The 12648-nt window shown below is 43.3% G+C and overlaps 1 protein-coding gene across 1 annotated transcript in view; it reads left to right on the top strand.

Moving 5' to 3' along the window:
• Positions 1-132: 132 nt before the first annotated feature.
• The window catches only part of LOC311115171 (mitogen-activated protein kinase-binding protein 1-like), a 65773-nt gene continuing 53257 nt past the window's right edge, over positions 133-12648 (top strand). Inside the window, exons 1-4 of the mRNA XM_084190374.1 lie at positions 133-523; positions 1484-1575; positions 2215-2277; positions 3379-3436. Coding sequence (XP_084046500.1) covers positions 374-523; positions 1484-1575; positions 2215-2277; positions 3379-3436 — 363 coding nt within the window. The 5' untranslated portion in view covers positions 133-373. The remainder of the gene's footprint in view (positions 524-1483; positions 1576-2214; positions 2278-3378; positions 3437-12648) is intronic.

Here is a 12648-nt window from a genome sequence, read left to right as displayed (position 1 = left end):
AGGAAAGTGTCAGGTTTCATCTCTCTTGACTTTCCGTACTTTTCGAAGTGTTTCTAAACAGTGGAAGCTAGAAGGAAGACACCAACCGTCTATCCGCTTGACGCTAGCTATTTTATCACAAATGTTTTTTTTTTAACGTATTGGAATAATCTCTGCGAATATTACTGTCAAACAACAGACAAGACTGACGTTAATTTAATATTGCTAACCAAAAAAACTAGTTTTGTTGCATGCTGTACGGATGAGGATCTAATACTGGCGAGCAACTTCGGCTAATGTTAGCCACAAACGCGATCATCATTTGAGACTTATCAGCCAGGGAAGTAGCTAGGTAGCCAGCTTGTTGGCTAAATATTGAATAATTTCTGTGACTATGGCGGAGGGAGCGGTCTATGGCGGGGGGGTAAATTCATTTACCTCCAGGGTTACAAAAAGGGTTAGCAATGTGAATGCTGCCCCTGCAGCCGCAAACATGCGCCGGAAAAGTCGACAACAAAGTCAAAGGCGGACCACTCACAACCGGGTATGTTTATTGTCATTTCTTCTAGCTAGCTAAATTGGCTAGCTAACTTCTACTCTGTAACATTGGTGCCACTTGTAGCTGGATTTTCTTGCCTTGTCTTTTGGCTGGCTTCTTCACATGCCAAACATTCAACTAACTTAGTTAGCCAGCCAGCATGGCATCAATCAGCTGGTTGTTGTCAGCTAGGAGGAGGTAGCGAAGACAGTGTTCACTATCGTGCAATATTAGCTAGTAACTGTAAAGAAGCAGCCCATATGTTAGTACTATATATGGTAGCCAATTATTAGACCTTTTCAAACGATTGTATTGAAAACTTTCTTGGGCACTGCTCGGCGATGCAGCACGTTTTCCCGAGTTGGAAGGTATCCATAATAGATAGACGGTTCTACCCTTTCCATCAGAACCGTCTGCCGATTACGGTAACCACCTACCAACTCGGGAAAACGTGCTGATAAAATCTGTACAGTCGTTAACCGAATACCAATCTACCTTGCCTGGAAACCCGACGTTGAATTTCACTGAATTCTACGTCGGGCATAAATTAGCGTTTGAATCAGGAAAGTTTCCTCAAGACCTCTACAAGCCAGAATGTTTAATAGAGGTTATATTTTAAAAATAATTTACCTGTTGTCGGTGCTGGTTGGTCCTTTTGGCGGTAGGAATGTGAGACAATATATCCACAGGAAAGTAGAAGTACATCAACTTTTCAGTGCCTATAGTGCCTTCAGATTTCTATCACCCGAAGCATGCACACAATATAAAATACATGCATGAGACATATGCATGCTGGATGGAACTTTATAGTTATAACTGTACTTTCTGTTATAACTGTAAGTAGGGCTATATAGAGAGCTAACCACATGTCGCATATGGTCCTAACCCACCCATGTAGCTAGTCCATTATTAGAGTGGCGTTGTATTGTGCATCATGTCAGTGAGTGTTGCCCATTTGTGTGCCAGGTGGTTCTGGAGCGAGTCCTGGGCATCACCACCTCAAACAGCAGTGGGCTGGCCTGTGACCCCAACACCGGCCTGGTGGCCTACCCTGCAGGGTAAGACTTACTAACCTGTCACTGGCTTCAATTGAGAAATTCAAGGTGTTTTGGCAATTCAAAGAGTTGGTCTGATGGTTCACTCTGATGTCATCGGCCTTCACTCTGATGTCATCGGCCTCCCCCTTGTTTGTGGGAACAATAGAGGAGAAATTGAGGACAAAAGAGGAAAGGTCCCCCCCCACTTGTGCCATGTCAGAGGACTCCTGGACCACCTATTGAGATGTGCCTTTTGTTAAGTAAATCAGGTGATAAATGAGGTTCTAGGGAGTCTGGAGTGGGTCTTTAACCCTAACCCCCCAAGACTGACATCTAACTAACCTGTTACTAAAGGGATATCCAGGCTCTGGAGACCCATGGGGCGGCATCATCCAGGGTAGGGGAGGGAATGGCCGGCAGGGATGTAGCTCAGTTGGTAGAGCATGGCGTTTGCAACGCCAGGGTTGTGGGTTCGATTCCCACGGGGGGGGGGGGGGGGGGGCAGTATGAAAAAAAAGAATGTATGCACTCACTAACTGTAAGTCGCTCTGGATAAGAGCATCTGCTAAATGACTAAAATGTAAATGTTGAATAGGCTACATTATGTAAATACTAATGTTATAGCAGCTAGTCATCTTATGCAGTTTGTTTGTGTTCCAGGTGTGTTGTTGTGATCCTACACCCAAAGAAAAACAGACAGACCCACATCCTCAATACTTCAAGGTGAAATATTGACCTGTGTTATCATTCTCCTTCTCTCTGGGGGGGGGGGGGAAGTCATATTAGTCAACTCCTGATAAGTACACGTTGGATAACTCCTGATAAGTACACGTTGGATAACTCCTGATAAGTACACGTTGGATAACTCCTGATAAGTACACGTTGGATAACTCCTGATAAGTACACGTTGGATAACTCCTGATAAGTACACGTTGGATAACTCCTGATAAGTACACGTTGGATTTGTCCTAGCCTTGTGTCGTGCACACATTCTGCAACTTCCACAATCCATCACGTAGATCGAGTCCTCTGTACTCGGGAGGGGATTGCTCCGTCTCTTCATGGTGACTCCAGACAGACTTGGTAGACAGAGACCGAGTAATACATAATGGGGCTGGGCAATATGGACAAAATATCATATCACTATATTTGATAGGTATTTTAAGTTTTTGAATAGTTAAAAGTTATACAGTATGTTTTATATATTTAGTGCGTGACTTTAGAACGGCATCAAATTACTTCTAAGATATTTTAAATGGGCTTCCTCCATTCTGATGGTTGTATGCTCAGCCAAACTAGGACAAAACTGACAGTCCAATTTTGTAGAACTTTTCATTTCATTTAGCACTATCAAAATATTGTTATAGACGGGTATTGTAAAAACCCATACCGGTATGTGGATCCATACTAGTCTACACGTTGTTGGACGGTACCGTGGTCTCTCTGTTACTGTGCCGCAGCCTGGAACATGCCTGGAACATGCCTGGAACATGCCTGGAACATGCTGCGTTCTGTTGTTGATGCTATGTAGCTACAGTGTATGTGAGGTGGGAGTAGTGAAGTTAAAAATATCACATTATAGCTACGTTCAGACTAACAGAACTTTCACTGTTCTCCAGGAGGTCATAAAACAGTTAAAGTACTTAGCTTACATGCATGTGTCAGGGGGTAACTCGGAGTTAAAATGTCTGAACCTTTTTAAACTTGAGTTTAAATCCCTATTGGATTGCTGCCGAGTAAAATGTTCTCCCTAATGTAAATGTCAGCCCAGCCTCAGCCCTCTCCTCTCTCTCATTAATTCTCTTGTCTGTTTGTGTTTCCCAGAAAAACCTTCACCGCCTTGGCCTTCTCGCAGGATGGAAAGTATTTGGTCACTGGTGAGGTAAGTGTTTGGAAATGTTCAGGAAGAAAAAAAATGTTGGTTGGTGTGTATATGCACTTTGCTGTATTTGTATAACAGTCAGTGAGACGATGGACTAACGTGTGTTCTAATTGGTTGATGGTTATATAAAAGCTGTTGTGCTGCTGTAGACCAGGTCATGCTGTAAATTCGACTTGTTGTCACAGTAACTGATATATACGAGCCCTCCTGGCTTGCCCTCGGTGGTCCGTGGTTGTCTGCTCTCTGTCTGACTGTACTGTTGCCAGTGGTGATAGGGGGTGTGATATATAGGAGCCCTCCTGGCTTGCCCTCGGTGGTCTGTGGTTGTCTGCTCTCTGTCTGACTGTACTGTTGCCAGTGGTGATAGGGGGTGTAGCCTACAGTTGTTATGACCTGTAGGCTTCTTCCACAGTTCTTAAAGGAACCATGTTAATATGTGACCTGTTCTTAAAGGAACCATGTTAATATGTGACCTGTTCTTAAAGGAACCATGTTAATATGTGACCTGTTCTTAAAGGAACCATGTTAATATGTGACCTGTTCTTAAAGGAACCATGTTAATATGTGACCTGTTCTTAAAGGAACCATGTTAATATGTGACCTGTTCTTAAAGGAACCATGTTAATATGTGACCTGTTCTTAAAGGAACCATGTTAATATGTGACCTGTTCTTAAAGGAACCATGTTAATATGTGACCTGTTCTTAAAGGAACCATGTTAATATGTGACCTGTTCTTAAAGGAACCATGTTAATATGTGACCTGTTCTTAAAGGAACCATGTTAATATGTGACCTGTTCTTAAAGTAATCCTAGTAATATTGGACAGTTCTTAAAGTGGAACTGACAGCGTTTTAACTACTTTGCAGATATGAACCAAACAGACAATCATACAAGTACAAAATATCGAATTTCCAGTTTCTGCTGCAGTACCAACTTCATAAGAGGTTTTATATAAATAGGTTCTATTTGACTCAACATTCCATGATGTACACTAAGGTGTTGTTGGCAAAAAACGTTTAAAATGGCACTGTTGGTTAAGGGCTGTAAGTAAGCATTTCACTGTAATGTCTGCACCTGTTGTATTCGGCGCATGTGACCAATAACATTTGATTTGATTTGTTCTTAAAGGACAACTCCGCCACTTTTTTAACATTTGGGTTGTTATTATGAAGTATTTAGTGATGTCCTACACAGTTTTAGTGTAATTTTATGATTTCATGTCTATTGACTGTTTAGTGATGAGCAAAACCAGAGATTGCTTCTCTGTGACATTTTCAAGTAGGATCCTTGAGATAAAAAATAAAGAATCTGATCATATTGGAACTCCCTGCAATACAGTACTACTGTAGCTACAGCGCATTCGGCAAGTATTCAGACCCCTTGACTTTTTCCACATTCTGTTTCGTTACAGCCTTATTCTAAAATGGAGTAAAAAAAAAAAAAAATGTCCTCATCAATCTACACACAATATCCTATAATGACTAAACGAAAACAGGTTTTTAGAAATATTAGCACATTTATTAAAAATAAACAGATTATTTACATAAGTATTCAGACCCTTTGCTATGAGACTCGAAATTAAGCTCAGGTGCATCCTGTTTCCATTGATCATCCTTGAGATGTTTTTACAACTTGATTGGAGTCCACCTGTGGTAAATTCAATTGATTAGACATGATTTGGAGGTCCCACAGTTGACAGTGCATGTCAAAGCAAAAACCAAGCCATGAGGTCGAAGGAATTGTTGTCCGTTGAGCTCTGAGACAGGATTGTGTTGAGGCACAGCTCTGGGCAAGGGTACCAAAACATTTCTGCAGCATTGAAGGTCCCCAAGAACACAGTGGCATCCATCATTCTTAAATGGAAGACGTTTGGAACCACCAAGACTCTTCCTAGAGCTGGCCGCCTGGCCAAACTGAGCAATTGGGGGAGAAGGGCCTTGGTCAAGGAGGTGACCAATAACCCAATGGTCACTCTGAATGAGTTCCTCTATGGAGATGGGAGAACCTTCCAGAAGGACAACAATCTCTGCAGCCCTCCACCAATCAGGCCTTTGTGGTAGAGTGGTCAGACGGAAGCCAGTCCTCAGTAAAAGGCACATGACAGCCCACTTGGAGTTTGCCAAAAGGAACCTAAAGGACTCTCAGACCATGAGAAACAAGATTCTCTGGTCTGATGAAACCAAGATTTAACTCTTTGGTCTGAATGCCACCCATGGGGCGGCGCACAATTGGCCCAGGGTAGGGGAGGGAATGGCCGGCAGGGATGTAGCTCAGTTGGTAGAGCATGTCGTTTGCAACGCCAGGGTTGTGGGTTCGATTCCCACGGGGGGCCAGTATGAAAAAATAAAATAATGTATGCACTCACTAACTGTAAGTCGCTCTGGATAAGAGCGTCTGCTGCATGACTTAAATGTAAATGAATGCCAAGCGACACATCTGCAGGAAACTTTGCACCATCCCTACGGTGAAGCATGGTGGTGGCAGCGTCATGCTGTGGGGATGTTTTTCAGCAGTGGGGACTGGGAGACTAGTCAGGATCGAGGGAAAGTTGAATGGAGCAAAGTAAAGAGATACTTGATGAAAACCTGCTCCAGAGCGTTCAGGACCTCAGACTGGGGTCGAAGGTTCACTTTCCAACAGGACAACGACCCTAAGCACACAGCCAAGACAACGCAGGAGTGGCTTCGGGATGAGTCTCTGAATGTCCTTGAGTGGCCCAGCCAGAGCGCGGACTTGAACCAGATCGAACATCTCTGGAGAGACCTGAAAATAGCTGTGCAGCGAAGCTCCCCATCCAACCTAACAGATCTTGAGAGGATCTGCAGAGAAGAATGGGAGAAACTCCCCAAATACAAATCAATTCAAATTGTATTTGTCACATACACGTGTTTAGCAGATGTTATAGCGAAATGCTTGTGCTTCTAGCTCCGACAGTGCAGTAATATCTAACAATTACACAACATATACCCAATACATTTACTTTTTAGTCATTTAGCAGATGCTCTTATCCAGAGCGACTTACAGTTAGGGAGTGCATACATTATTATTATTTTTTTCATACTGGCCCCCCGTGGGAATCGAACCCACAACCCTGGCGTTGCAAACGCCATGTTCTACCAACTGAGCTACATCCCAATACACACAAACAAGTAAGGAATGGGATTTAAGAATATATACATATATGGACAAGCAATGACAGAGCGGCATGGACTAAGATACAGTAGAATAGTATAGAATAGAATGCAGTATATACATATGAGATGAGTAGTGCAAGATATGTAAACATTATTAAAGTGACTAGTGTTCCATTTCTTAAAGTGGCCAGTGATTTCAATAGGCAGCAGCAGCATCTAATGTGCTAGTGAAGGCTATTTAACAGTCTGATGGCCTTGAGATAGAAGCTGTTTTTCATTCTCTCAGTCCCAGCTTTGATGCACCTGTACTGATCTCGCCTTCTGGATGATAGCGGGGTGAACAGGCAGTGGCTCGGGTGGTTGATGATCTTTTTGGCCTTCCTGTGACATTGGGTGCTGTATGTGTCTTGGAGGGCGGGTAGTTTGCCCCCGGTAATGCGTTTGGCAGACCGCACCACCCTTTGGAGAGCCCTGCGGTTGTGGGCGGTGCAGTTGCCGTACCAGGCGGTGATACAGCCCGACAGGATGCTCTCAATTGTGCATCTGTAAAAGTTTGTGAGGGTTTTAGGTGCTAAGCCGAATTTCTTCAGCCTCCTGAGGTTGAAGAGGCTCTGTTTCACCTTCTTCACCACACTGTCTGCGTGGGTGGACCATTTCAGTTTGTTGGTGATGTGTACACCAAGGAACTTGAAGCTTTCCACCTTCTCCACTGCGGTCCCGTCGATGTGGATAGGGGGGTGCACCCTCTGCTCTTTCCTGAAGTCCACGATCATCTCCTTTGTTTTGTTGATGTTGAGTGAGAGGTTATTTTCCTGGCACCACATTCCGAGAGCCCTCATCTCCTCCCTGTAGGCAGTCTCGTCATTGTTGGTAATCAAGCCTACTACTGTTGTGTCGTCTGCAAACTTGATGAGTGCTTGGCCATGCAGTCATGGGTGAACAGGGAGTACAGGAGGGGGCCGAGCACGCACCCTTGTGGGGCCCCAGTGTTGAGGATCAGCGAAGTGGAGATGTTGTTTCCTACCTTGACGCGCATGCTCTGAGGACGCGGCTAGGGATGCCGTCTGGGCTGGCAGCCTTGCGGAGCTTAACATGCTTAAATGTCTTAATCACGTCGGCCATGGAGAAGGAGAGGCGACAGTCCTTGGTAGTGGGTCTCGTCAGTGGCACTGTGTTATCCTCAAAGCCGGCGAAGAAGGTGTTTAGCTTGTCTGGAAGCGAGACGTCGGTGTCGGCGACGTGGCTTGTTTTCCTTTTGTAGTCTGTGATTGTCTGTAGATCCTGCCACATATGTCTTGTGTCTGAGCCGTTGAATTGCGACTCCACTTTGTCTCTATATTGATGTTTTGCCAGTTTAATTGCCTTGCGGAGTGAGTAGCTACACTGTTTGTATTCTGCCATATTCCCAGTCACCTTGCCATGGTTGAATGCGGTGGTTTGCGCTTTCAGATTTGCGCGAATGCTGCCGTCTATCCACGGTTTCTGGTTAGGGTAGGTTTTAATAGTCACAGTGGGCACAACATCACCTATACACTTCCTGATAAACTCCGTCACGGTTTCATGTCAAAATTATTTTCGGAAGCTACCCGGAACGCATCCCAGTCCGCGTGAATAAAACAATCTTGAAGCATGTATTCTGATTGGTCAGACCAGCGTTGAATTGTCCTTAGCACGGTTACTTCCTGTTTGAGTTTCTGCCTTTAGGAAGAGAGAAGCAAAATGGAGTCGTGGTCAGATTTGCCGAAAGGAGGGCGGGGGAGGGCCTTATAACCATCCCGGAAGTTTGAATAGCAATGGTCGAGAATTTTAGCAGCGCGAGTACAACAGTCAATATGTTGATAGAACTTCGGCAGCCTAGTCCTCAAATTTGCTTTGTTAAAATCCCCGGCTACAATAAATGCAGCCTCAGGATATGAGGTTTCCAGTTTGCATAAGGTCCAGTGAAGTTCTTTGAGGGCCGTCGTGGTATCGGCTTGAGGGGGGGATATACACGGCCGTGACTATAACCAAAGAATATTCTCTTGGGAGATAATACGGTCTGCATTTGATTGAGATATTCTAGGTCAGGTGAACAGAAGGACTCAAGTTCCTCTGTTACTACAATTACACCACGAGTTGTTAATCATGAAATACACACCTCCGCCCTTCTGCCTCCTTGAGAGATATTTATTGCTGTCTGCGCGATGAACTGAGAACCCATCTGGCTGGACCGATTTCGACAGAATATCCCAAAAAAAGCCATGTTTCCGTGAAACAGTATGTTACAGGCCTTGATGTCTCTCTGGAAAGAAATCCTTGTCCGTAGTTCTTCGACTTTAACCAAAGATGAAAGATTAGCGAGTAGAATACTTGGAAGCGGTGGTGTGCGCGCCTCCTAAGTCGGACCAGCAGGCCGCTCCGAGTGCCACTCCTCTGCCGCCGATGTTATGGGTCAGCTGCTGGAATCAGTTCTATTGGATCTGCTTCGGGAAGGTCGTATTCCTGGTCGTAATGCTGGTGAGTTACCGCCGCTCTGATATCCAATAGTTTTTCCCGGCTGTATGTAATGATGCAAAACACTTTCTGAGCTAATAATGTAAAAAATATTACATAAAAAACAAAATACTGCAAAGTTTCCTAAGAGCTAGTCGAGAGGCCGCCATCTTCGTCAGCGCCAGGTAATGCATTCAGGTGTGTCAAGTTTGTAACGTCATACCCAAGAAGACTTGAGGCTGTAATCACTGCCAACAAAGTACTGAGTAAAGGGTCTGAATACTTATGTAAATGTGATATTTCAGTTAATTATTTTAATAAGTTAGCACATTTTCTAAAAATCTGTTTTTGGTTTGTCATTATGGTATTTTGTGTAGGTTGATGAGGGGAAAGTAAACAATTTAATCCATTTTAGAATAAGGCTTTAACTTAACAAAATGTTGAAAAAGTCAAGGGGTCTGAATACTTTCCGAATGCACTTTTGCTCCGGTTGTCTTTTTCTAATAACATCTGGAAATTATTTTAAATAGACTCTCCAAAACCTGTAGAATGATATTTTTTGTCAGCTTACTTACTTTTTCTGTTGTTCAAAGCTCAAACTTCCATGTTTCCATTCGGCCAACCCGCTCAACATCACTGACCGACTTCACTCTTTAAACGCCACTTCGATACCGGAGTGACTTTTTCGTTGCAGGTTAGGAGAACTTATGCAGCAGGTTAGAAGACTGAGGTTAAAGTTAGGAAAAGGGTTAAGGTTCGGGTTAGCGAAATTGCTCTCGAAACCTGCTATGAAAATCACTTTGTATCGAAGTGGTTTGAAAAGATTGTGTCCCGACTGAAGTTGCAGTTCCGGCAGCCATTGTGCCTTTTCCAAATGGCCTATATTTTCGTATTGAATAACTTGTAAACTTCATACTTTTTCTTAGTTCCAATAGGCCTCCAGCGTTGGATCGTTGCTTGGACAGTCACCGAGGCTGTATTTGTCTTATCGTTGCAAACACTTTATTTCAGATGCAGCCGGTTTAGTTACTTAGCTAGCTAGCATTGCTAATGTTATCACCAAAGATGTTATTGTTGCAAACACTATTTTGGATGTAACGTTAGCAGACGGGCTAGCTAGCATGCTAACTACAGTTGAAGTCGGAAGTTTACTTACACCTTAGCCAAATACATTTAAACTCAGTTTTTCACAATTCCTGACATTTTAATCCTAGTAAAAATGCCCTGTCTTAGGTCAGTTAGGATCACCACTTTATTTTAAGAATGTGAAATGTCAGAATAATAGTAGAGAGAATTATTTATTTCAGCTTTTATTTCTTTCGTCACATTCCCAGTGGGTCAGGAGTTTACATACACTCAATTAGTATTTGGTAGCATTGCCTTGCAATTGTTTAACTTGGATCAAATGTTTTCAGTTCTGCCCAAAATGTATAGGAGGATTGAGGTCAGGGCTTTGTGATGGCCACTCCAATACGTTGACTATGTTGTCCTTAAGCCATTTTGCCACAACTTTGGAAATATGCTTGGGGTCATTGTCCATTTGGAAGACCCATTTGCGACCAAGCTTTAACTTCCTGACTGATGTCTTGAGATGTTGCTTCAATATATCCACATACATTTTCCTTCCTCATGATGCCATCTATTTTGTGAAGTGCACCAGTCCCTCCTGCAGCAAAGCACCCCCACAGCATGATGCTGCCACCCCCATGCTTCACGGTTGGGATGGTGTTCTTTGGCTTGCAAGCGACCCCCTTTTTCCTCCAAACATAACGATGGTCATTATGGCCAAACAGTTCTATTTTTGTTTCATCAGACCAGAGGACATTTCTCCAAAAAGTACGATCTTTGTCCCCATTTGCAGTTGCAAACCATAGTCTGGCTTTTTTATGGTGGTTTTGGAGCAGTGGCTTCTTCCTTTCTGAGCAGCCTTTCAGGTTATGTCGATATAGGACTCGTTTGACTGTGGATATAGATACGTTTGTACCTGTTTCCTCCAGCACCTTCACAAGGTCCTTTGCTGCTGTTCTGGGATTGATTTGCACTTTTCACACCAAAGTACGTTCATCTCTAGGAGACAGAACGCGTCTCCTTCCTGAGCGGTATGACGGCAGTGTGGTCCCATGGTGTTTATACTTGCGTACTATTGTTTGTACAGATGAACTAGGAACCTTCAGGCATTTGAAAAATTGCTCCCAAGGATGAACCAGACTTGTGGAGGTCTACAATTTCTTTCCTGAGGTCTTGGCTGATTTCCTTTGATTTTCCCATGATGTAAGGCAAAGAGGCACTGAGTTTGAAGGTAGGCCTTGAAATACATCCACAGGTACACCTCCAATTGACTAAAATAATGTCAATTAGCCTATCAGAAGCTTCTAAAGCCATGACATCATTTTCTGGAATTTTCCAAGCTGTTTAAAGGCACAGTCAACTTAGTGTATGTAAACTTCTGACCCACTGGAATTGTGATACAGTGAATTATAAGTGAAATAATCTGTCTGTAAACAATTGTTTGAAAAATTACTTGTGTCATGCACAAAGTAGATGTCCTAACCGACTTGCCAAAACTATAGTTCGTTAACAAGAAATGTTGACTCCAACCTAAGTGACTCCAACCTAAATGACTCCAACCTAAGTGTACTTAAACTTACGACTTCAACTGTACATATACAGTAACGGTGTTATGGTTAGTGTATGAAGACATTGTGCACAATGTGCATTTTGGCTTAAGTTTTTATGTACCGAATAAAACATCTAAAGTTTTCAACTCTACCGATAGTTTTGTCACAAACTGTTGCGTTAAATATCAACGGTCTTGTCACGTGCGCTCCAGCCAACCGCTCACAGATACAGTGCAGGTAAACTAGTCTACATGATGAGATTACGGTATTATGGATAAGAGCGAGAATATTTGTATTTGTCAAACGGCAGTCGAGCATCGATCATGTCACCAGAATCAGAAGACCCTTGGTACTTATTGAAAGGAGCGTCCAGCTCATCACCGTGCACTTTCACCACCCTGTGAAGTTCATCACAATGGCATGAACATGTATTCAGTATGACATTCATGCAAGCATTATATAATACATTTACAACCCAAAAGTAATGTGAAATGTCCTCATAACTTATGACGTAAATAATATATTTAGACTAAGCTTTGTCTGGGCTTGATAGCCAGCTAGCTAAGCTAACTACAGGCGAACTAGGGACAGCACTGGGAGAGTATGCTGTAGACGAGGGCTAGCTAAGCTAACTGCAGGCGAACTAGGGACAGCACTGGGAGAGTATGCTGTAGACGAGGGCTAGCTAAGCTAACTGCAGGCGAACTAGGGACAGCACTGGGAGAGTATGCTGTAGACGAGGGCAATACAGAGGCTTCAAAATGACAAAAACTAAGAATGTATGACTAACGACAACAATAACATCAATGTGTATCAAATCTTACAGTAGTGCATATACACTGAGTGTTCGAAACATTAGGAACACATTCAGCCTCAATTCGTCGGGGCATGGAATACAATTTGTTGAAAGCGTTTCCACAGGGATGCTGGCCCCATGTTGACTCCCAATGCTTCCCACAGTTGTGTCAAGTTGGCTGGATTTCCTTT

Source organism: Coregonus lavaretus (genome assembly GCF_964263955.1).
Source record: "Coregonus lavaretus genome assembly, contig: HAP1_SCAFFOLD_268, whole genome shotgun sequence".
Classification (NCBI taxonomy): domain Eukaryota; kingdom Metazoa; phylum Chordata; class Actinopteri; order Salmoniformes; family Salmonidae; genus Coregonus; species Coregonus lavaretus.
Note: the sequence above shows the minus strand (reverse complement) of the source record. Positions and strands in the feature narration are given on the sequence as shown.